This window comes from Pempheris klunzingeri, chromosome 5, assembly GCF_042242105.1.
Source record: "Pempheris klunzingeri isolate RE-2024b chromosome 5, fPemKlu1.hap1, whole genome shotgun sequence".
Lineage (NCBI taxonomy): Eukaryota > Metazoa > Chordata > Actinopteri > Acropomatiformes > Pempheridae > Pempheris > Pempheris klunzingeri.
Genome location: NC_092016.1, coordinates 23,084,556 through 23,109,418, shown reverse-complemented (window position 1 = coordinate 23,109,418; position 24,863 = coordinate 23,084,556). Strand labels below are relative to the sequence as shown.

The 24,863-nt window shown below is 41.5% G+C and overlaps 1 protein-coding gene across 1 annotated transcript in view; it reads left to right on the top strand.

The window, feature by feature from the left end:
• Positions 1–24,863, top strand: part of cpne2 (copine II) — a 48,838-nt gene extending 23,975 nt beyond the window's left edge. Inside the window, exons 11-16 of the mRNA XM_070830049.1 lie at positions 6,695–6,828; positions 7,353–7,407; positions 7,864–7,915; positions 10,502–10,635; positions 19,612–19,848; positions 23,538–24,863. Of these exons, the coding sequence (XP_070686150.1) occupies positions 6,695–6,828; positions 7,353–7,407; positions 7,864–7,915; positions 10,502–10,635; positions 19,612–19,848; positions 23,538–23,645 (720 nt within the window). The 3' untranslated portion in view covers positions 23,646–24,863. The remainder of the gene's footprint in view (positions 1–6,694; positions 6,829–7,352; positions 7,408–7,863; positions 7,916–10,501; positions 10,636–19,611; positions 19,849–23,537) is intronic.

Below are 24,863 nucleotides of genomic sequence, written 5' to 3'. Positions count from 1 at the left end.
GTCTCTCAAGCGAATGTAACAATGTGAATATAATCCACATTGTTAATTACCATTGAAAGCATTTTTATTTCAGACCATTACACATTGTTTGTAGTGATGAGTTTTAAGTCAATCCAAATGGTGTAATTCACTAACAGGTCAACACATAATATTGTCTATGGAAAAATAAACAGTATATTTCTTTCCTGGGCAGCTCCTTCAACCTCACTTGCCTCGCTGCTGTGTCAGAAAACATGGCTCCACTGTGTCCTTGCACCTGCACCTCTCTTATGCTTACGGAAGGCAATGCTGCATTTTTCTGGCTCGTGGTTTTTGTCGAGTTCAAGAGTTGCTGGGGGGCAGATAGCTGCTAGATGTTCTGTTAATTTCAGGGCATTGTTAGGGAGCGCACACACAAACACAGTGACAGGACTTACTGTCAGCCTGTTATTTCCACCATGTCTTATTGTTGAAAATGAGGCTTTAAGGCAAAGAGCATAGTAGTGTTGCCATAGTGACGCTTTGTCCTGTTGATGTTTGCACCATGATTAATAAGTGAGGCAGAAAATTATTTACAAGAGCGTGAAAAAGAGCATTAAAGCAGAAAGGTATTATATATGTGATTTTATCCTCATGATGCATTTGTAGCTCAAATCATTTATTAATTATATACGTTAGTTTGTGGGGTTACAGCTTACGTAAAAAGCTGTTCTTGATTTACACATGCATCGTGTATTATTTCCCTCTCTGTCCGGGAGCTGGTCCTGGATGCTAGAATCTCCCAAGCCAGTGTTACCTGGGATAGCATAACAATTGCCAAACACATCGGATAGTTCTCATCTTAAAAGCTTTTTTTCTTGTAACATTAAAGTGGCTATAATCAATATTTTCATGGTCGTAATGTATCATCTAGTTACAAAAACACAATGTCACTCATATGTGATGAACATGCTGAGAATTATCACCTGAACCTGCAGCTCCTCTTGGCCGCACGGACCTGTTTTTGTTTTGATTCTCTCTCACCTCTCTCATTGTGTTGTTTTCAGCTGCAGCAGGCAGCTATTTTTAGTGAAAAATCCCTAAAAAGCCACTGTACAGATGCAGTTAGTGACTAGCTGGTGAAGACAGTGGAGCATTTAGCAGCTAAAAAGCCAAAAGAAATTTCCCTCAGGAGTTAGTAGAGACCAAAAACAGAGCTAAAAGAGTGATTACATTCATTATGTGTGTGTGTTAATGATCAACTCCTAACAAGTTCACTGTATGTTCTAAACTTGTTTCCACTGCTCCCAAGTGGACAGAAAATCAGTTATTGCAGTTTAACAATTTGATGATAGTAACACACACTTTATGTAAGCCAGTGTTTCTCAGTCCTGGTCCTGGGGAGCCGCTGCCCTGCATGTTTTAGATGTTTCCCTGCTCCAACACACCCCATTCAAGTAATTGGCTCGTCATCAAGCTCTGCAGAAGCAGTGGGTCTCCAGGACCAGCGTTAAGGAACAGTGAAGAAGTTTGTGTTAAAACAAAATAACATTTTGAGTTTTCCTTATCATTCTTATAAAGCTATGAACTATCTCTACAGTGCATCAGCAGAATAATACTGTTTGTTTATTTATTAAGAAAAGTGCTGCATTCATCAACTGATGAGGATATGGACTTTTTTGACCTGACTTGCACCCTTGGGCTTATTCTTTGACATTTTACAGTTTTTCATTTTAGAGTGGGAAGTCTGCCCTCTTATCACTGGAAGCTACAGACGTGCTAGAAAGAAAGCTTGACACGCATAGCAACAGTAACCAAGGGGGGGCGGGGCTTAGCAAACAGTCAATTGCAGCCAAATGTCAGCTGAAAATACATGAAGATGAAGTGAAAAAGCCTTAGCCTCTACATGCTGTGATGCAGCTCCCGCTTAAATGCTGAATATGTGATAGCAATAGCAATAGCAGGTATTCCTCTCGTCTACACTCCGGTTCAGCTCTTGATGACCTGTTAAAACCACAATAGGGAGTTTTGACTTGTCCAGTGGAGATGTGCTTTGAAGTTTTAGGACTCTTTACATCCACTTGGATGACTGAGGTCAGTGCCTCAGTGAAAGGTTGGACAGTGTTGGGCAGCTCTCAGCAGTGGAAATATTTCACTGAGCGTGAGTCAGGATGCTGCAAAAAAGGCAAACATCCAGCATATCGTGTTACAGCAGATTTATCAAAATGTGTAAAATGTGTAAATGATGGCTGGTCGTTATTGACTGACTGATGGAAACATTTGAATAATTTTCTCACTCAGACTTGCCTGTTTGTAATGAGCAATATTTCAGCGTGATGTGAACGTTTTCCTGTTCTAGTGGTGGTGAGATGAGCAAATTTAATGCGGAATGGGAACTCTTAAATCCTTCCCTGCTCCCTCCTAATCTTTTGCCTTTTGTCACAGACCTGCAGCTCTGTCACTGATGCGCACACACATACCTAATACTGTCTTAACACAGATACTTCCTCTCTCCTGCTTACAAACTCATTTACATACACACACGTGAGCGCAAACATATAATATCTCCGTCACACTCTCTCCTGCTTTCACAAATACGCACTACGACCGATTTCCATGCAACTCCTAAACCATGTGCATGGGACACGCACACACACACACACACACACACACAGACACCCGCGCACACTATTCCAAACACACTTCTTCATATAGACATGTTATCATACATCCCTGTGTTCTCTGAACATACAATATGTTTAAGCATGCACCCTCCATACTTACTCACACTGACTGATTTAGGTGTGCACACACACATAATCTCACTCAGACGCTCAATCACAGGCAACATCTTCTCACGTACACACAGCCAGTTACTCTATATGAACAGGTTTTACATACACACACATACAGGGAGAAGCAGCCTGTGCAAAAACTCACCCGCACAGACACACACACGCGCGCAAAAAGAGCTGTTCTCCGGTGTTCAATCAGACTTAGTATGGCTCTAATCCTAATCTCTAGGAAAGGAGAGTCTCTCCTCAGGGCTGCGGGAGCTGGAGGCGAAAGCTACATTTCTCTGTTACACATTCCAACACAAAGACACAGCCTGCTACTGCCGACGGGCTGTTTGTGAAAGACTCATTCGAGTGAATTGCGCTATTATTCATATCTTGTGTTTGATATCTTTCAGAGTTGTGTCGAGCGTAGTACTCCTGTCCCCGTGGATTCATGGAGAAAACAAACTTTTCATGAATGAGAGCACAGACAAGCGTCTTCACAGCTCAAGATGTTGATACAGACAATGTCAGTTAAGATACATGGGAGTTTTTTCAGTTGCCGTCTGCTCTATACTGTAGTCTGTTTATGTATGCCACGCTCATAATAGATCTCAGGGCCTCACCACTTTATTCAGGAAAGAGGGCACATGGCATTGATACTTTGTCACTTTCCAAAGCTGGGCGATATCTAATCTAAATATCTCTGAGGGAATTTCTGTTAAAATTACACTTCTCCAAGTTTTGTTCAAGTCTTTTGTGGGAATAAAACTGTTATTCTAAGAGCTTCATTTGAATATCTAAAAGTCTGAAATAACTTAAGGGGCCAACTTAAGTTCAGTTACGTCATCATGGTTAGTGCTACTCAGCCTGTGAAACCAGATGTATAATGTCCTCTTCTTTCCAGAGTTTGAAAAAAAGAATCCTGATGGTGTCATGGTGGTCTATTATCTGAGTTTGGGCCTGAGATTTAAAAGCTTGAGTGTAAGACCTGAGCTACAACCTTACAAAGGGTTTGAAAGATGTGGGCGTTAAGAGGACAGGGAGGGTCTAATGAAAGATGCAATTGTGTTGCATTATGGAAATTAAAGTATTCAGTGTCTTTGCAGCTTGACCCGCAGTAGAAACTAAAAGTCAGGATATCTTGACCTCCACTACAGTGAGTGTGATCATTACGTTTTTAATCTCAGTTTTACATTGCCGTTCTGTTAATCAGTGCGACGCTATCGTCAGTGAGACCCATTTCCTGCTGACTTTTTTACATGAAAAGTTGTCTGTACAAGCTTTTAATGTCACATCTTTGCAGGAAGTGCAGAGTTTCATTGACAGCAGTTTAACAGCCAGACTTTGAACACCTCGAAGTGAGACAGAATAATTTCAGAAGATGCTCACACACACTTATCCACCCAACCTAAACTCCGTCCATCTCTCTTGCTGTTTAACTGCAAATGAGTCTGAGAAGTAATGGTGTGAGAATTAGCTGATACTCAATAGACACAGCACAGCTGAGAAAACTCCAATATGAATGTCAGAATGTCAATTATGTGATGGTAATTTGGCAGTAGTGGAATCCCTCTAATTTTTTGCACCCACTTATGTTTTCTGCTCAAATCTAAAGTAATGAGATGCTGCTCCGTCACCACCTATTCATTTGAATTCTGTGCACTTGCTTGTTGAAGCTGTGTGTCTGTCATGTTGTGTTAAGTCTATTTGTGTCTTAGCAATTACTAATAGCTTGGGGCGAGCAATAAGTTGGAAACAGAACGGTGTCATCTCCCACTGTCATCGAATCCACCGCCATCAAACTAAAAATGTCTGTCATTGAAGAGGGCACAACAAAACACAAAACACTGAAGGACACCACCTTGTGCTCTGGGATATTATAATGGGCATTTTTTGCTGTCTGTGTTTTGCAGATGAACTCATTACATTGCATAATTGAGAAAATGACTGGCAGATAAATTGATACTGAAAATAACTGCTAATGTTGAATCACCCTAACCCTAACCCTCTTGCAATAAAAACGAGGAAAGCTTGTAGATAAGAGCAGAAATCAGAACACTGAGTGGAGACACAATTTATCATTATGCAAAAGCTATGCTTTGTATAGCAAAGTATTGAGATGAACTTTTGTTATTGACCAAATACTTATTTTCCACCATAATTTGCAAATAAATTCTTTAAAAATCAGACAATGTGATTTTCTGGATTTTTTTTTCTCATTTTGTCTCTCATAGTTGAAGTGTACCTATGATGAAAATTACAGGCCTCTCTCATCTTTTTAAGTGGGAGAACTTGCACAATTGGTGGCTGACTAAATACTTTTTTGCCCCACTGTAAATGGGTCTTTTTTTCACATGTCATTTCAGGACTCACACACACACTCACACAGATACAAAATACACAACAGTACCCCAGTTCTGTCACCCCGCATCTCTGTGTCCGTCACTCCTGCAGCTCCCGCTGCTCTTTATGCTCCATCCCCTCTCTCTCTCTCCTCCTATTCTTTACCTCATTTGCTCAGGTTTCTCTCATGTTCTATCTAGTGCATCTACCACCTTTGCTCCCTCTCCGCTGAACCACCGCTGAATGTCGTTGAACCACAATATTGTTGTTTCATAACACAAACAAAGAGGGAAAGGGTGAGATTGTTTTGAGTATCTTTAAGCTGATGGGAGGGAGGTGGAGTTTCTGGGGTTCTTGTCAGCACACAGACCGCTATTCACAGCCCCAGGAAAAGCTTGTCACTCTTAATCTCACATTATGCTAGGCAGTGTGTCTGTGTGTGTGTTTGTGCTTTTATATGTTGGCCACATGTGTTCAAAGCTTCTGTGTGTTCGTCTGCACTGTATGTCATCAGTGTCGCCCTGTGGTCATCTGTGTTAAAAATATGCCTCTGTTTGGTTTCACGGTCTTGCTTTCTTTTTTAGACACAGCTGCCTGCGCTGCTGTATTTTTATATGTCCTCAGATGAAAACCTTGTGTATCGAAACATGAAGAAAAACAGATTCATTTCTTGGTTTGTGACTTTCAAGTTTTGAAATGACAATGTTGCTTGCTGAATTAGGAACGTTACTCAGTAGACAAAGGACCATGAGCGTTTTTTATCATGTTAAGTGTCAAAATTGTGGCACAAAAAACGTTGTGACGCAAAAAAGCAGTGAGGTTGGGCACGTGAGTTCAAAATCAGACTATGTCCATTTTCTCTTACTCTTAACGAGATGTTCCAGCTCAGACATTCAAAACTTACCAACGACTCCAGTTTCTCTTTTCTTCCTTGAGGCTTCACATCGTGTAATACCACTGACTGTTACTGTGTTTCATCCTAAAGCCCTAACCTCAGCCTTTGAGTGACCTCTGAGTTATCAAGGTGTTCCTTTTAAAAATGTGAACATAGACCTTGTTACAACTCTTACGGTCCTCTGCTGTAGCGTCACTTTGTGAATCCTGACACTAAGACACTTAGTTGTAGTTATGTTGTTTTACATAATCCTGCTTACTGCACTTTCACTGCACTTTTGATAGAGAAACCTAAAACACTGGAAGCCCCTTAAGTGACTGAGGCCTCAGTGAGAGCAGCAGCATTAGTCCCATTGACAGTAAACCTTAGAGAGCTCTTTCAACATCTAGATGGCATACAGTAGAGTTGAACTGAATATCGTATTAAAACTCACAGTTTGTGTAGTTTCCAGCTATCACCTTAAACCGTTGCACAGAAAGTAAGCTGGCTTCCTACAATGGCTTCTCCTCTCCTGTGACATTTATATGTTAGAAGAGATTCAATCACTCCTGCCTATAATCACCTGTCACGCCATTTTCGTACGTGATTCTTCTGCACTATACCACAACAGTTACAGTATCTTGAGCCCTATAGAATCATCAGTATTGTAAAAACACCTTAACAGCACTGCAGGTTTCTCAGCTGACCTCTGATCTGTCACATCTGGGCACATCCACAGGTCGGTATAGACTTCACAGCATCTAATGGGAACCCTCGAGAGCCATCCTCCCTCCACTACATTAACCCACTGGGCAGCAATGAGTACCTTGCTGCCATCTTAGCTGTGGGACAAATCATACAGGACTATGACACGTGAGTATCGAGTGCAGCCTTCTTGGTTGTTGCAATGGTTTAATTAATTAGGACTCCAATTATCGTAAGATAGCAGACTTCTCTTTTAATTGGTCAGTTGATAGTTTTGGCACGTCCTAAGGTCACATTAACTGATGGACCATGTGAAGAAGACATGAAAGTGACAAAGAAATGGTTTCCCTTCTGTCACCCCCATATACTCTACATCACTGTGGGCTTTGCAGTAAGAATTAAACTGGTGTTATCAGTTCCCATAATATCCAAATTAATCCTGACATCTAGCCAAGAACACTAAAGTGAAAATCAATGTGCTTCATCTTTTGGTGAGAAACCATTTTACAATCTTGCTCCATTTTTCTACCAACTCTCCGCTTGTTTCTCTGTAAATACCTTTGAATGTGTTTCTTTGTGAAAAAAGGTAACAGGATTTCCTTTGCTGTCTAAATCCAGCTTTTTGAATTTGTATGGAAAAAAGAAAAAGGTTTAACTAACGTTCCAATCTGTTGTCATGGTTTCCTCCTCAGTGACAAAATGTTTCCTGCTCTGGGATTTGGAGCCCAACTCCCACCAGACTGGAAGGTATGTGTGTGTTTGTTGTTGATATCGTGTTTGTGTGTGTGTGTGTGTGTGTGTGTGTCTGTCTGTCTCTGCTATACACAGGTATGTATGACATATGTATGAAGGGGGGTGGGCGGTGGAGGGGGGGTTTATCATATGCAAACTTACAGTTAAAGTCTATATTATACATGCATTTTACACACACACACACACACACACACAGATAAAACTGTAAGCATTATACATGCATATTCACAAGATTACGCAACTGTCAACCCATCTGTGTTGCCATGGCACTGAGCTGATGAAAAGGACAAAGGAGAGAGAGAGCGGTACACAGAGAGAGAGAGAGAGAGAGAGAGAGAGAGGGTGGGAGGGAGAAAGTGTGGGAGAAATGGACAGTATTTCTCAACTATATTTTACAGTGTAGAGTAGGATGGATATCAAGTTTATAATCTGTGTTTCTTATCTCCTCAGGTGTCACATGAATTTGCCATCAACTTTAACCCCACCAACCCCTTCTGCTCAGGTGAGTAACTACGGTAGACGCCAACGCCTACGCCAAATTTTACATCATGGTTCAATTTAGTTTTTATTTTATTGGACTGATCAGTGTAGCTTTGCTGGAGTTACTGATATCTGTAAAACACTATATATAAGCAGATATTTTTTTCACAATAGATTCACATAACATAAACTATAAACTATTTTATAAGGATCCCTTAAATTTGGTGAATGTGTTGTGAGCGGGACTTTTTACAGTTGATGAATGTAATGTAACAGTGTCACTGATTTTAAACTGTCTCAAACATATCTTTAGCTTTTATTACACTTATTGGCCCGTATCTATGCGGATACCAAAAAGGTAATACTGTCCAATAAACGTGTCCATATCCCATTGTTACATTGTACGTGATGTTAATACAAACTTGACTTTACTTAACCGATAAGAAGAACCAGCTGAGCCTTGGCCTGCTCCTAACACACTGACTTGTTTTCTTTTTACAACTCTATTCCATTTATAATAGCATCAGCTGAAACACAGTCTCTTATCTGTACTTATTGGTTTTCTTCTTTGTGGCCCGGAACCGCATCTTCTACCAGCCAGCTGCGTTAACAGATAGGAGCTACCACGCTGTTTCTTTCCCTATGACCATATGTAAAACATTATGATATTTGTCTACAATGACACTGTCAGGCCTGCACTGCAATATGACCACACTACTGTTGCAACAGTAAAAAAAGGTTACGGCCGCAGATTGAGAGACAGAATTGAACCTGCATCAAAAGAGCAGTAGAACAATATAGTCCCATTTTCCTGGAAACATTCAGACATAAGGCTGCAATGTCGTCGTGACATTGTAGGAAAAAAAAAAAAAGAGAGCACTACAGGGAAAGAACTAAAGCATAACTGCGGCAGAAACTGGAGTATTCTTCAGTATAACAAGAATGCAGGACACCCAGCGAGAAAAGACATGTCGTCTCCAGATCATGTGACAGCAGCAGGTGCTGTACTCCTCTGTGAGTGTCTTGCTGAGTCTGAGTAAACAACACCTTCACACTTCACCTACACTTTCTACTTGGGACGTTTGTCTGAATTGGCAGAATGAGCGCCAGTGCTCACTGTGACACCAAACAGTTGCTCCTGACAATTCAGACCAGTGAATGATCCATGGACGTGCATTCACGTTCATTTGACTGTGTGCAAAAGAGGTTCAAACGTCAGGGACTCCCCAACAGTCAGTCGCAGCTGAAGACGCTTTTTGGATGCGAAGCAAAACGTCTTCAGGAATTTACAAGTTACCCTTGGACTTGGAGATAGCTGTGATCTGGATGACTGGGTATCCTAACAAACTTTCACTAATATCAACCCCTGCCTGGGGATTTCAAACATTTTAGCTGCTGAAGATAAAGAGCTCAACGTTTCAGGATAGACAGTGTAGTTCTATAGTTCACAGAGCTCCTAGCATGGCCACAGACCCTCAGTCTTGTTTAATCATGAGTGCTAGTAAAAGGGCTGCTTAACATGACGACGCTTCGTTTCCTCACCATCATCATATCTAGTTACATTTGAACTGATCTGTAAATCGTCAGTAGCTTCCATCTCGTTTTGATGAATCTCTTTTAAAGTGATGCTTTCAGATCAGTCGACGCACCATTAGTGTTTGAAATGTGTAGGACGCAAATGTGTTTGTTGACAAATGTAAATGAATCGAGTAACTGCTGAAAGCAAAACTGTGAAACCAAGAATGACATCCTGTAACACATATTTTACCCTGACAGAGGCAGGAGGTTATGCTGAATAAGAACATTTATACTCGAAGACGATGAACATTAAGCTCCGTGTGCCTCTTCAAAATAGATGTAGAGCTTGTCGTTATTAAAACGTCTGCCTCCACAAACGCCTTTTCTCTTTAAGGTTAGCAGAAGAAGTGCTTCTCTGTAAACTACGTAAGAGACCTTTACAGTTCATCTTTTCTTGGAAAGGCTAGCACAGCTTCCAGTGCACTCTAAAATAAAAGACGTTTCAGGCTAAACAAGAAAACAGATTTAGAGGACTGCAGTGAGCAAACACTGCTGTAAATTCTATAAAAACCTTTTCATATAATGTGCAATACATCCTAACAAGGGGTTAACATTACATGTGGAGCCAAATGCTTGTTCTCTACTCTTTTCATATATCTGCTATTTTTCTAGCATTTTTTGCTTCTGTATCAAGAAATAAGCATGAAGAATAAACACAGGTGCTTATAAAGTTGCATTGTTGATTTCCCAGTTCCCTTAAAGAAACAAAAAGACATGGCTGAGACAGGAGGCTAGTGTTCAGCAAATGAACCCTGTCTGGGCAAACATTCAGCTGTCTGCTTGTTTAAGCTGATTTGAGTCTAAAATAGCAATTCTGATGAGAAACAATAACATGTTTTCATGAGCTTCTGGCCCTCAGCTGAGTGTGTCTCATTTGAGTTGGGAGATATGCATAAAAATAAAAAAAAAACACACAAAGAACCCCCCCCTTTGCCTACTGTCTCTCTCCTTTCCCTCACTATTTCTCACCCATCGTTAAAAAGTCTGTTGGATGTCAGTTCTTTCTCTCTGTCTTTGTGGCTGTGTGTAGGTGTGGAGGGTATTGCCCAGGCCTACTCTGCCTGCCTCCCTCACATTCGTTTCTACGGCCCCACAAACTTTGCTCCAATCATCAACCATGTAGCCCGTTTTGCTGCCCAGGCGCTTCAGCAGGAGAAAGCAGCGGTAGGTGGCAACAACTTACCTGTTCATCTAATTATTCTTCAGTTGAACCTGTATAGTGCACACAAGACAGATGAGACACAGTATGTAAAACAATATATCACAGCGCCCACTTCTGTCAACACGCCTGCCTGTGACGGCCCATGTGCTTCAGACGCAGACTGCAGAAAACGAAATGTTGCCTCTGTGCTGTTGATCATATTTAACACCACAGAGAGCCTTTTGGGAGTCTGATGATCTGCTCATGAGATTTTTAAGTTTGTTGTTCAAGTGGGAAAAAGGGTGGCAAAAGGGCAAAGGGTCAAGTAGAGCTGTGCTCATGGGATTATTTGGCTCTATATCTGACATCTTGAGCTTTTTCTACAGGATAACAGGAGGGTTTCCGTCTTTGATTTGATGTGATAATTTCACATTTCATTACAGTATCTCAAACTCTTGCCTTCTGTTATTCCCAAAGTTCTTCCTACTTGATGCGGTTGTTGCTCAAAGACTCCTGCTCTTTGACAGCTCACAGGCTGTTTAATGCTCTACCACCCTCTTTCATTTCATCTCTTCACAAGTGCTATCAAACAGCTCTTCAGGTTTACTTGATCCCTTCACTGATATCCTCTCTTTCATCTTCTGTTACCTCAATTACTTTGTTCTCAGCTTTACCCTCACCCTGCCTAGTGCCGTTTTCAAATAGGAAATTCACATTTTTTGCTCTCACCAAACCATGAGCTCTCAGTCCAGTGATTTTTGCTTTTGGTCATTCATTCCTGCTCTCTATGGCAACCTGCTGTCCACATGACTGACCTCATGTCTCTGTGTTATGAACAGTTAATTACTGTAAACTGCTATATGTTCATACATTTTCCTGTGAGCCACTGGCACATTCTCTGTAAATGTCCTGTCCTGTCAGACAAAGGTGTTATCGTATTGGTTCTCATGATCATTCTGTAGGACAAATTCCACCTAGTAACACATTACTAAATCATAGAGCAGTCAGTAGTGAGTTCCTGTCAGGGCAGTTTGTACTCATAATGTATCTACTCTGTTTAGCAGCTTGATGGCTGATGGGACAAACAAGTGTGTGCATCTGTTGGCTCGGACTCCTGGCACGTTGACCACAGTGTCAGGGCGGAGGGTGACAGTCTGGAGTGCCAACTTCTGTCCTCTCTGCTTCCACCTCACACCTCTTTTCAGCTGAGACACTGACCAGGCATTTCACACGTTTTCAGGCTTAACAGCATGATCGGGAAGCTTCCTCCATCTCATTTTCTGCGTCACATCATCTGTACTTTTTCTCCACTCTCTCACGTTTGACACTTTTATGCCAGCGGCATGGCTCTAGAATTGGCCATGTCGGTCTACCACGTTGCTTATCTCGACAACTACTGGATGGATTGCCGTAAAATGTGGTAAACATGTTAATGCCCCCTTTGGGGTAAATTGTAGTAAGTAATCCGCTGACTTCTTTTTTTAAATTTTCACTTTGACCAATACTTTGATTTATGAAGAAATGTCTGCAAGCATAATACCTATAGCTACTTTTCATTTACTCCATGTAACTACTCCAATATACAGTTTCACATTGATGAGAATCAGAAACACGTGCTCAGCTTTATACTTCACAAATAAGATGAGAGACATGTGCAGTCATCAATCAGACCTGAGTTTAGTTTTATCCAGCTAACTGACTAGCTAACAAGTGATTGTCAGCCCACTGTAACTGTACTTCCATCTGGCGACCCAGTGGATAATGTGACTGAGGCAGTGACACATATAAATCAAATTTAAGATCAAGCCTAGGGATCTTTCGCACACCCTAGAAGGCTTACTATTTTTGTAGCACCTCTTGGTAGGAAGTGATGCAGTTTTCCTCAAGCTGTGGGACAGTCTTTTTCAGGTAGGACTCACAGGAATGACAGTGTCAAAAAACAAACAAAAACTGTTGTGCTTGTGTTGCCACACACTGATGAGTCCAGTTTGAAAGCTTATCAGAAGCCAAAACAACTAATTTCCAATTTGTTTTAATGAATGAATTAATACAACATGTCAAATGATAGTATGTATTTTGTACACTCTTGATTAGGCAAAGTGATGCTGGACAGTTGCAGTGGTCTCATTGAAATGAATGAGGAGCCTGTGGTTTTTGATGCACCGTTATTACTGGTCTGAATGCAGCCTTAAGGTTCCTTGATGGATAATCCACTTAAAAGTGTTTCTTATTGAGAAACGTTGTGTTAATGCTCTCTTTTGGGTTCATAATCACATTTTGGCCCCGCTTACAGCACTCACATCACATCATAAGACCGGCGTTAGACTACCCCACTAAATGTCTGGTTTTCACCTCACCTGTTTGTCACACTTTCTCCAAACAGTTTCTCAAAGGAGCATCAGTTGGCTTGGCTGCTTAGAGACTATTCAGATCACAATAAATGCGTAATCACTCCTTCTGCTCAAGCGCAGCTTCTGAATCTGTTACCTGGGGACCCAAATAAGGGAAGTATTTGCCTTTGAGCCACAGACTCGCTCACTGTGAGGCAGCAGTGGTAAGACCCACTAGTGCAGCAGCAGAATCATGCCAAGAGAGTACGTCTTTTCATTTTTCAAATTCAGAGCTGGCAGTGCAAAACAAACAGAAGTAACCAGAAGAGCTGTGCTGTGCAGCTGGAGGGAGCTCGATCCCGTCCATGGTCCAACCTGTTTCCTTATGTGCTTGTGCACTCTGTCTCAGTGTGTGAGATTACACCGTAGCTTAAACAAGACGAGTGTTGGCACAGGCAGACGTCTCGCACATGTCGCTGACGTCCGTAGGGCAGGAAGACGAGTAACGGCAAGACTCAGGTTAGGAATTGCCATACTGTAGAATTACCCATGAAGCCCAGTGTGGTGATCCCAGTGGCGTCATCCATACAAATAAACAGTACAGATGTGTGGCATTCACAGGAGCTTAGGATCTACAGACTCTTAACAAACGGCACACGTCTCCCACTTGTATGTATCCAGCGGCACATCTCCTGCGTAAATCTGAAGAGAGTGCAGTAGCCGGGTATCATTATGCTCCCACGGTGCTTTTTGTCCCTAATTGTACCCTGTCACCCTGTGGAGAACAAATACATGAGCGAAACACACAAAGGATTGTACTCGACTGTGTGTTGTGTGCCAGAACCCTTTTGTTTCTGTAAGGAAATGATTGCAGACCCTTTTCTTGTTTGATATTACAGGGAGTTCAAACAGGGTTGGAACATAGGAAGGAGTAACAGACAATGAGATGTGACAGCCATAGTGAAAGTGTGTATGGACCACACACTGGGACTAGTGGTTAAACTGGTGTGTGTATGAGTGTGTGTGTGTGTGTGTGTATGCTGGGGTACATATGTGGGTAGTTTGTGGGCTGCACAAATCGGCCGCTGCTCTGTGCTCAGTGTTCCTGTTCCTCAGATAATGAGAGAACCTGCGACTGTGGACTGTGTGCCTGCATGAACACATTCCTGATACTGGCACACACACACACACACACACACACACACCCAGGCTGCTGGCCAGTGCCGTTTGTGCGTGCCCCAGTGTGTGAGCGACCCTGTCTGTCTGTGTGATAATGATTCTCTAATGAGTGCTGCTGTTAGCACATTAAAGAGACAGGCTTCAGAGCCCTCCCTGTGTGTGTGTGTGTGTGTGTGTGTGTGCGTGTAACATGGAACTGCGACTTTGTTCAGAGTGAAGTCAGTGTGTGTCCTCACGTTGTCTGTTCTTATCACAGGATAACCATTCGCATTCTAGTATGCAGAACTGATGCATGTTCTGTGTGTGTGTGTGTGTAACCTTTCACCATAAATGGTCAGTCCCTTAGCGTATCAAGCATCACTTACTGAAATTAAACACAGTGTTAGTTCAGGGCTTCAGAGCTCTAAAGTTGTGCTTGTATTTGCAATGTACTTAACAAAGATTGGCTCAGTCACAGCTGTCATAGCAACATTCAATGAGCGTCCTGCAGGTGTATAGTGCCGACACTGTCATTGTTCACGCTGATGATTGGCTCATACTGACGCTGTTTGCTGCACCACCCTCCTCCTTATGTGGTACTTTGTATGCTGTTTTAATTAAGATTCATGTATGTGTTTATTAAGGGGTGTTATCTCTCCCAGCATGATCCTCATCGCTGCTCAGACTCACTGAGGGTCCCTCAAGCAGCACAGCCTTTTCTGTCAAATCCAACTGGATAACCGTTTTCTATAAATGGTCAATTCCTTGGCGTAAGTGTCTTTGACTGAACAATGAAACACTGTGAAAGAGCCAGTTTCATCTGAACCAATTTTGGGCCATTCTCAACTCAGTTCAGTCTTTCAGCTACAGTGGAGATCGAAAGTTTGGGCACCCCAGGTAAAAATTTGTATTAATGTGCATAAAGAAGCCAAGGAAAGATGGAAAAATCTCCAAAAGGCATCAAATTACAGATGAGACATTCTTATAATATGTCAAAAAAAAGTTAGATTTTATTTCCATCATTTACACTGTCAAAATAACAGAAAACAAAATAATGGCATCTGCAAAAGTTTGGGCACCCTGCAGAGTTAATACCTTGTACTGCCCCCTTTGGAAAGCTGAGACCTGACAGTGTCATGGATTGTTCACAATCATCGTCTGGAAAGACCAGGTGATGTCAATCTCAAAGGTGTTAAATGCCCAGACTCATCTGACCTTGCCCCAACAATCAGCACCATGGGTTCTTCTAAGCAGTTGTCTAGAACACTGAAAATAGTTGACGCTCACAAAGCAGGAGAAGGCTATAAGAAGATAGCAAAGCGTTTTCAGATGCCAATATCCTCTGTTCGGAATGTAATTAAGAAATGGCAGTCATCAGGAACAGTGGAAGTTAAAGCAAGATCTGGAAGACCAAGAAAAATATCAGACAGAACAGCTCGCAGGATTGTGAGAACAGCAAGTCAAAATCCACGTTTGACTGCACGATCCTTCCAGAAAGATCTGGCAGACACTGGAGTTGTGGTACACTATTCCACTATAAAGAGATACTTGTACAAATATGGTCTTCATGGAAGAGTCATCAGAAGAAAGCCTCTTCTACGTCCTCACCACAAAAATCAGCGTTTGAAGTTTGCAAATGAACATATAGACAAGCCTGATGCATTCTGGAAACAAGTTCTGTGGACCGATGAGGTTAAAATAGAACTTTTTGGCCGGAATGAGCAAAGGTACGTTTGGAGAAGAAAGGGCACAGAATTCAATGAAAAGAACCTCTGTCCAACTGTTAAGCATGGGGGTGGATCAATCATGCTTTGGGGTTGTATTGCAGCCAGTGGCACAGGGAACATTTCCCGAGTAGAAGGAAAAATGGATTCAATAAAATTTCAGCAAATTTTGGACGCTAACTTGATGCCATCTGTGATAAAGCTGAAGTTAAAGAGAGGATGGCTTCTACAAATGGATAATGATCCTAAACACACCTCAAAATCCACGGTGGATTACATCAAGAGGCGTAAACTGAAGGTTTTGCCATGGCCTTCACAATCTCCTGACCTCAACATAATTGAAAATCTATGGATAGACCTTAAAAGAGCAGTGCGTGCCAGACAGCCCAGAAATCTCAAAGAACTGGAAGACTTTTGTAAGGAAGAATGGGCGAAGATACCTCAAACAAGGATTGAAAGACTCTTGGCTGGCTACAAAAAGCATTTACAAGCTGTGATACTTGCCAAAGGGGGCAGTACAAGGTATTAACTCTGCAGGGTGCCCAAAGTTTTGCAGACGCCATTATTTTGTTTTCTGTTATTTTGACAGTGTAAATGATGGAAATAAAATCTAACTTTTTTTGACATATTATAAGAATGTCTCATCTGTAATTTGATGCCTTTTAGAGATTTTTCCATCTTTCCTTGGCTTCTTTATGCACATTAATACAAATTTTTATCTGGGGTGCCCAAACTTTCGATCTCCACTGTATTTCCCGTTGTGGTGCGAGTTGAGCAAAAGAGTTTAAAAGCCCCTCCTACAACAACAGTAATAATCTGACCAGTAGTCTCTCCCTACATTTGAACCCAAATGACAAATAATGAAATTAGAGAAACTTAACATCCTTTCATTCAGTGCACTGTTGAATGTCATAAAACAGGCAGCAGAAATTCTTCTCCAAGTTAAATGATGAAGTTGACGTGAGAATGTATCTGTGTGGGGGCTCCACTATGAGAAGAGGGGTGAGCATCCCTCGTACTCACTATGATCACTGATTAAGTTTTGAGTGGCAATTTAAGTTTAACATTAATGTAAATGTAACGTATGTCTGTTTTAACAGATAGATGAAGTCAGTAATGTTACATATATCATGTCTAAAAAGGGCTTAACATTGGCGAAGCTGGATAACCTGTACCATGAGGCTGGTTATGTAGTAGCTCATGAAACTTCAGGTTACTAAACCACCTCTGAGCGTGGTCACGTGAAAGAGCTGGAAATGCTCATTACAAAGCTGTTATTTTCTACACAATCACTTCATGTGATCCTTAACTGAAATAAGGAAATCAGGCGCAATAAAACACAGCTATAATCGCCATTCATAAGCTGGCCAGTAAAGTGCATTTCCATCCACCTATCTTTATGTGCATTTTAAATTTCTGTATAAAAAACTCCAGGTGGAAATGCTGAAAGTGCAGTGGAGACAGACTTAGCAAATAAATCACGATGAACATGAAGGACGTGATGCATTTGTCGCCCACTGGTTTAAAATTAGCACTTCATTTGCTTTCTCTCTGTCTGTTAGAGGCTTCGCTTTAAGCTCAGAGTTAAGACCTTGTTACACACTTAATTATCACTTTACTGCAAACTCAAGATTTTTGTCCCAGTTAGAATCGTGTTTGAGTTATGACTATTTATTCAAGTGATCTGATTAGTGAGTAAGCACACTTGTGACAGATTTGTGATCTGATCCTCTGAAGTTAACCTGCTCAGGATCAGAGTAGCTTTGCAACATGGGATACCGTGGTGTTTTGAGCATTGGGAAGCCAAAGCGAAGCCCAAAGACAGCAGGCTAACCCACTAATTGATTGTACCATTGGTGTCCCCTGTTTGTTTTCACTGCTGTTGCATTGAATGCACTTGGTTCGTGTTTGCTTTCATGGGTTTATTTTGCTCACCTATAATCTCAGAGACCAGATGAAATGTGAAAGGTGACACCCGTAGTTATTAACCAACTGAAAATTATGAATTGAATTTGCAGCTTCCCTCAGTTCTACCAAGCTTTTTAGTGTCTGTCAGCTCGTTGTTTTGCTTTACTGTTTGGTTCAATCTCATCAACCCTGTTTCCCCCAGTGGAAACTCAACTAGAAACAGTACATAGATGCAGTCAGCAACTAGCTGGTGAACATGGAGCATTTAGTTTTTAAAGTGCCAGACAGTTTTCTTAGGAGTTGGTGGAGCCCAAAGCAGAGCTAAAAGGAGCCTGAATATTGGACGTTTTTAATGTGGCTAGAAACACACATTGTGTTAGTCAATATTGTGGCTTTTTTTTTTTTTCTTATTTTATTTTTTATTGTTTTGCTTGCTGCCCTAAAGTGGCCATAAGTGCCACTAAAACAAGATTGTGAATAAATTCCAGGGAACAGATATTGTACACACCTGTTCCCACTTCCTTCGTCTGCTCTTCAGCTGCCTGGCCTTCCCCACCCACCACCCTCACCTGCTCCTCATTCCCTCATCAACCAGTCATTACATGTACCAGTCCAGAGCCAGTGTTCCTCTGCCATATTGTTAAAGCTGCCATGTGCTGAATGCCTTTGCTGTCATCTGTTACCTGAAACCTGTTTAGAACCTCTGCATTATCCCTTTGGACTTTGTGGTTCCTTCCTACCCCTTTTAGATTTCTTTTTTTTCCCTTGCTTGTTTGGTCTGCCTCACCTGTGACCCTAGCCCTTTACTTAATAAGCTTATGTGCCTCAAGTATTTACAATAAACCCTAACCCTAAACTACTGGTCTGATTTTCATGAAACATGGTCAAAGAATGGGCCAAGGAAGGAAGAAACCATTAGTGTATATTTTGAAGGCGATCCAGAACACTGTTGTCTATGACAGTGAATGGTGTGGTGCAACTAAACACACTAAATATATTTGGACATAATTTTAAGAGTTTTGAAAATCTATCCAGACATATGAAGTGGTTGCACTTGCAGATTAGCGTATCATAGGAGACAGGCCTATTGGTCTTGGCAGAGTGACCTTCTAGTTTGGGAATGTTTGTTATTTGTAAATAAAGATAGCAAAAGACAGAATGGGTACCATCTGTCTGCACAGTCTCCAGGCATGGCCATGAAGAATTCCCCCCTTTTTTTCTCAGTTCATACAGGCAATAGCTCAAACAATAAAATATTTGAACCTGAACTTGACTACAACATGCTACAGGATATTTCAGACTCCCGATCCCTTTCCTTCCTGATTCATGTTAAACTGTTTGTTCACTGTTATTTCTTCCTTTTCTTTTTTCATCTCTTCCTGGATTAATTTTTTACTTCCATGACTTTTTTTTTTCCCGGGAACAGATGGTGTGCTCTGTCATATGAATGGAGCCCATTTTGTTGTAATGCTGAAAAGCTTTCATTCTGGTTTCTTTTTTTTTTTCTCCCTCATGCAGCGTTGTCCAGCTCTCCATTTCCCTTGAATCATTTCCTATCTGCTCTTCACTGTCACTCCTCACACTCTCTAAAATGCCCTTTATTGCTTTTTTTTCATTCCTCCCTTCTCTCTGGTTTTTGTCCTAACCCCATTTCTCCGCCTCCACAACACTGTGTCACTGCTTACCATTACTGACAGCATAATCATCGTGATTGTAACTGAATTTCTCTTCTTTACTTGATGCAGATTTCTCTTCAAGTGACTTTAGGAGAGGCTTGAGATGTAGCAGTGGCATCACATAAAAATGTGATTTCTCATTTCCTGTTATGTCCTCTCTCAATCCATCTCTTCCCTTCCACCACCCCTCTTCCCCTCTGCAGCAGTACTTCAATCTCCTCATTATAACAGACGGCGTCATCAGCGATATGGATGAGACGCGTCATGCCATCGTACAGGCGTCTAAGTTACCCATGTCCATCATCATCATTGGTGTCGGCAACGCAGACTTTGCTGCTATGGAGTTCTTAGATGGAGACGCCAGCGTTTTGAGGTCCAACACGGGAGAGGAGGCCGTTCGGGACATTGTGCAGTTCGTCCCTTTCAGGGATTTCCGTAATGTGAGTATTGATCGCAGCCTGTTAAAAAATGAGAACCAAGGGGGTGACATGGAAGTACTAAATGTTTGAGGTTTACTGTGATGAGATTATGAAGACTGTTGTTAGATCACTTCCAAATACTGCCTGTACTGTTCCTGTACCAGTTTAGCAAAACATACACATTTAGCACATTTACTGTACAGTACTATACATATACAGATGCATAGAAAAAGCCCAGTCCAAGGTATCTTAAATGAGTATCGCTATCTGTCAATCTTATATGGGCATCAAAGTAGCTGATTGGATCACACAAATCCTCTGCATTTCTTCACATTTTTAGATTTCAACTAACTAAAAGAGCAACAATCAAAGTATGACTAAAATACACAAAAAAAACAAACTCTGTGTGGACTGTGCTGATGTTTTGTTTGATTACATCAGCAAACATCCCCAGAACTATCATCAGACTCAATATGTTGATGATGATGATGATAATAATAAAGTTGCATAGAATGTAGCATTGCAGTTTGGAGTCCTGTGAGACAAGCACAGGAAGAACGGCACAGACAGAAATCTCTGATTTGAAATAATCAAAATAGGTATAACTTTGGCAGATGCTTTGTGTTCATGCACGATCTCACAAGTTCCAGAGGTGAACGTTTAGGCGGAGATATGCTTTTCAGCAAACAAGCTCTCTTAAGCTCTAAAAGCCTCTGCACCAAACAGCAGACAGACTGTCAGCAACTAGCTGGTGAACACTGTGGATCATTTAGCACCTAAAGAGCCACATAATTCCCTCAGGAGTTGGTGGAGACCAAAAACAGAGGTAAAAGAAAATGCATATTGGAGTTAAATTCCAGAGACACAACTACAAATAAATGCTAATGTTGCAAATGTGCTGGATGTGTAAATCAGCAACTGTTTGCTAATTGTTTGAGAGGGAGTAAGACCGCTTTTCATATATTTTTTGATATATTTTACCACTTCTCTGGCAGAATGAGTAAACTAAACTGTCTGAGGACTGTTCTGATTCTGATGTCTGTCAAACCAACGTCCATCCTCTACACTGAATTTACCATGCATGTAATGTTTTTTATGTCAATACCTAAAAAGTGAATTTAGAGCCTGCTCAAGTAAGTAAGTAGCAGTGGGGAACTGTGTTGAAACACGAATATTCAGCCAAAAATACACAATCGTCTCTTTCTTGTGAATCATCCACCAAGTTTAACAACCAAATAGGTCTCTGTGAAGTTTGACGTCTTTCACCCAACATTTGCCAAGATGCCACTTCAGCTAATGCTTGGACTTGCTGATGTGATTTGCATTGTCACTTTGACTCCATCTTAATTCTGCAGTAGAGGCTTTACCTAATGACATGATGTCATGCTGTCTGAGTGTGAGTGTGTTACCAAATGGCAGCCTGTTGCTACTTAGATTGTAGCTGCTCACACACACAACACACACACAGGATATGCTAGATGGGAAGAGCTGCCTGTCTGCTTATCTCAGACTCCACAGAGACACTGTGTGTGTGTGTGTGTGTGTGTGTGTGTTAGATGTGCTGTGTTGATTAGCATACATACGGTCCATGTAAAACGTGTTAATGTGAGTGTTCATACATGTCTACTGTAGGTGAGCAAAATTGGCTCATTAGTGTGCGCCCATTAATAGGCTGTGCACAGGAGGCATTTTTTGGTCATTTTGTAAATTTTGTGTGTGTGTGTGGGCTGGTGGTGGGCGAACTGACTTCCTCTGTAGTGGGAAGAACAGACAGTGTTTGCTGGCTTCATTCCAGTTTGTCGGTGGGAGGGTGAGAGACAGCAGCAGACATAATAGAGAGGAAGAGGGAGAAATGAAGCTAAGACAAAAAGGAAACTTGATAATGAGAGTGACCTGAAATTATGAGCTATGTTGGCAGACTAACTTTTACTACAAATGATCTCTCTGAAGTTGGTGTAGTGGGTGATGATTAGATACTTTGAATGTTAATAGCTATTAGAAGTTATAATATACTGTATTCATTAGTCTAATTCATGAGGCAAAGAAACAGAGACCACACGCCACACACTAAAAGAAAGTAATTCAAACTTTCTGTTGATTTAACACTATGCGGATCTCTCTGAGAGAAACTTCCACAATCTAGGTGCAAAAGTTCACTCACCACGAGTCTCATACCAGTTATTGAGTTAAGGTGTTTCTGCCACACCTATTGCAACATGTGCATGACATCCAGCACATAGAAATGAAATCTCCATAGACAAACACATGTTGTGAAGAGCTAAGAGACTTTAAACGTGGCCCTGTCATAGGTTGCCACTTTAATCACAAGTTAGTTTGTCCAGTTTCTGCCCAGCTAGATCTGCCCTGGTCAATTGTAACTAACTGCCATTACTGTGGAGTGGAAGCACCTAGGAGCAAGAACAGCAACAAAGTAGTAGACCACCCGAGTCCACAGAGCGGGACCAACAAGTGCTTAAGTGTGTAGTATGTAAAAATCCCTCACTACAGTATTCCAAACTTCCTCTGGAATGAACATCAGCTCACAAACTTTGTGCCAGGATCTTCATGAAATGGGTTTTCATGGCAGAGCAGCTGCCTCACATCACCATGTGCAATGCCAAGTGCCAGCTGGAGAGGTGTAAAACACGTCACAGCTGGACTCTGGAGCAGTGGAAACGTGTTCTTTGGAGTGATGAATCATGCTTCACTGTCTGGCAGTCTGATGGTGGTACCTGGGTTTGGTAGAGGATGCTACCTATCGGGATGCATAGTCCCTACTGTAAAGTTCAGTGGAGGAGAGTTGATTGTCTGGGGCTGTCTTTCTGGGTAGGGGCAAGGCCCCTTAGTTCCAGCGAAGAGCCCTCTTAATGCTACAGGATACCAAGACCATTTAGCCAAGTGGGTGCCTCTAAATTTGGTAACAGCTTAGGGCAGGCCCTTTACTGTTTTAACATGACTGTGCCCCTGTGCACAAAACCAGGGCTATAAAGACATTGGGAGGAATTAGAGCACTGGTTGCGAGCCAGACCTTCTTGTCCAGCATCAGTTTCCGACCTCGAAAATTACCAAATTACCACAGATACACTCCAAAATCTTGTGGAAAACCTCCCCAGAGGTAACAGCTGTTGTAACCACTGAGAAAGGTCCAACCTCATATTAATGCCCATGGAGTTGGCAAATTTGCCTTAAGAGGAAAATAATGTATTACGGTAGTCAAAATGTGAGGAAATGAAACAATGGAAGATTAGTTTGAGGTGTTTGAAAGACAAGAGGGGATACTGGTCCCAGGATTGAACCTTGTGGTACCCCACAGGCCACAGCTGTCACACTGAAAAAGGACAGGGGCAAAAACAAACTGTTGCCACAAAGTTGGAAGCACACTATTGTCTAAAGGTGGGGACACACAGTACTGTTGAGCTGATCATGAATGTGATTTCGACAACTTATCTGACCAAGTTGGACTGGATCTGTATTGACAGTTCAGTGATAAAATCATATACAGGGTGTGATATGTAAACTGTCTAATCTGAAGCCTTCAGATCGACTCGCTGTTCTGCACTGGACATGAAAATACCAGGACTAGACTGGAAATGTCACTCAAAGAGGCACCAAAAGAGAGCACAGTCACCAGTAATCTAACCTTTTTCAACCTTCATTTTGCTCTGGTTTTGGTTTTGTAAAAGTTGATGTGCTCTCTTGCTCTTTGTCAGGCACCCAAGGAGACCCTCGCCAAGTCGGTCCTGGCTGAGCTGCCTCAGCAGGTCACCCAGTACTTCAAACAGAGGAATCTACCTCCCGCCAACACAGCACCAGAGTGAGATGCCCCCAAAGACAAGAGCCCACACGCTGTACAATAGCTCAACAAAACCTCTCTTCTCGTTAACAGCAAACAATAGAGAATGAACGTGTGTAAATCTGCTGTGAACAAAAATAAGTTGTGGACAAAAAAAAATCAATCATTGAAGACATCCTTGCCATTATATTTGCAGTTTTTACTGGTTAAAGAATTTTTGGTCAGTATCCAGTGTGAGTCCATCGGAAGTGATATTCTCTGTGTTTCGTAAAGCTTCTTAAAGCACACAGAACTGTGATGATAATGTGTAAAGGAACATGCATTTCTTCAGTGATGACAGGTGTCTCCAAATGATATGGGTATATATGAATATGCAGATAAAACACTGGCCTTTTGGTTTTAGAGAAATGAAAAATGGAATGATTAATCAGGATGTGAGTTTTTTTGCTTTTTGCATGTGTGTGTCTTGTGATGATACCATGTGATACATACAACTCCTTGGTGTAAGTCCCTTCTAAGCTGAAATATAGCAGTGGTTGAATCACCTCCTGTTGTCTTATGGATCCTTTTCAGGTAGCGGATCAGATGAAGGCTTTTTGCTTTTGAGCTCATCACAGATCAGAGTCTGAACAGAGCACTGTTTCTTCCCCCCTGCTAAGTCGTCAGGGGGGAAGTTTTCATTTTTTAAATTTTGATCACCACCTTTCGTCGTGAGGCAGCTTTTAATCCCCCACTATGCTTATTTGATTCAACAGGAAAGAATCAGAGGACGATGAGGCAGTAGTGGCAGCTGTAGCACCAACACAAGATAGATGTGGGATAATGTGTGAACTCATAATGCTGTTAAATATGGGGCCATTTTGCTAGCTTTTTCAAAATCCCTTGATCTCTAATAACTTCGGTTCATCCTGCATGGCGCCAATATCTACTCACAGTTTACAAACTGATGCTGATGATTACAAATGCATGATTTTTTATTTAATTATGTATTTATCAGAGTTTGTAAATATTTTGAGATGAGGTTATGTTGAAAGAGACGGTGGGGTTATATGGCACGGAAAGTGCCAGAGAAAGCTGTTAGTGTCAAGAGTTTGAATGAGTGGAAGCAGAAAAACAGTCTCTGATATGCATATATATCGAATGTATATTTATATGATGCCGTTTATGTTCTGATAAGCCAATGTTTCTGAAGTGTTTTTAATGTACTTTTTATGCAGTGCTGAATTGTGTATTTAAACTATTA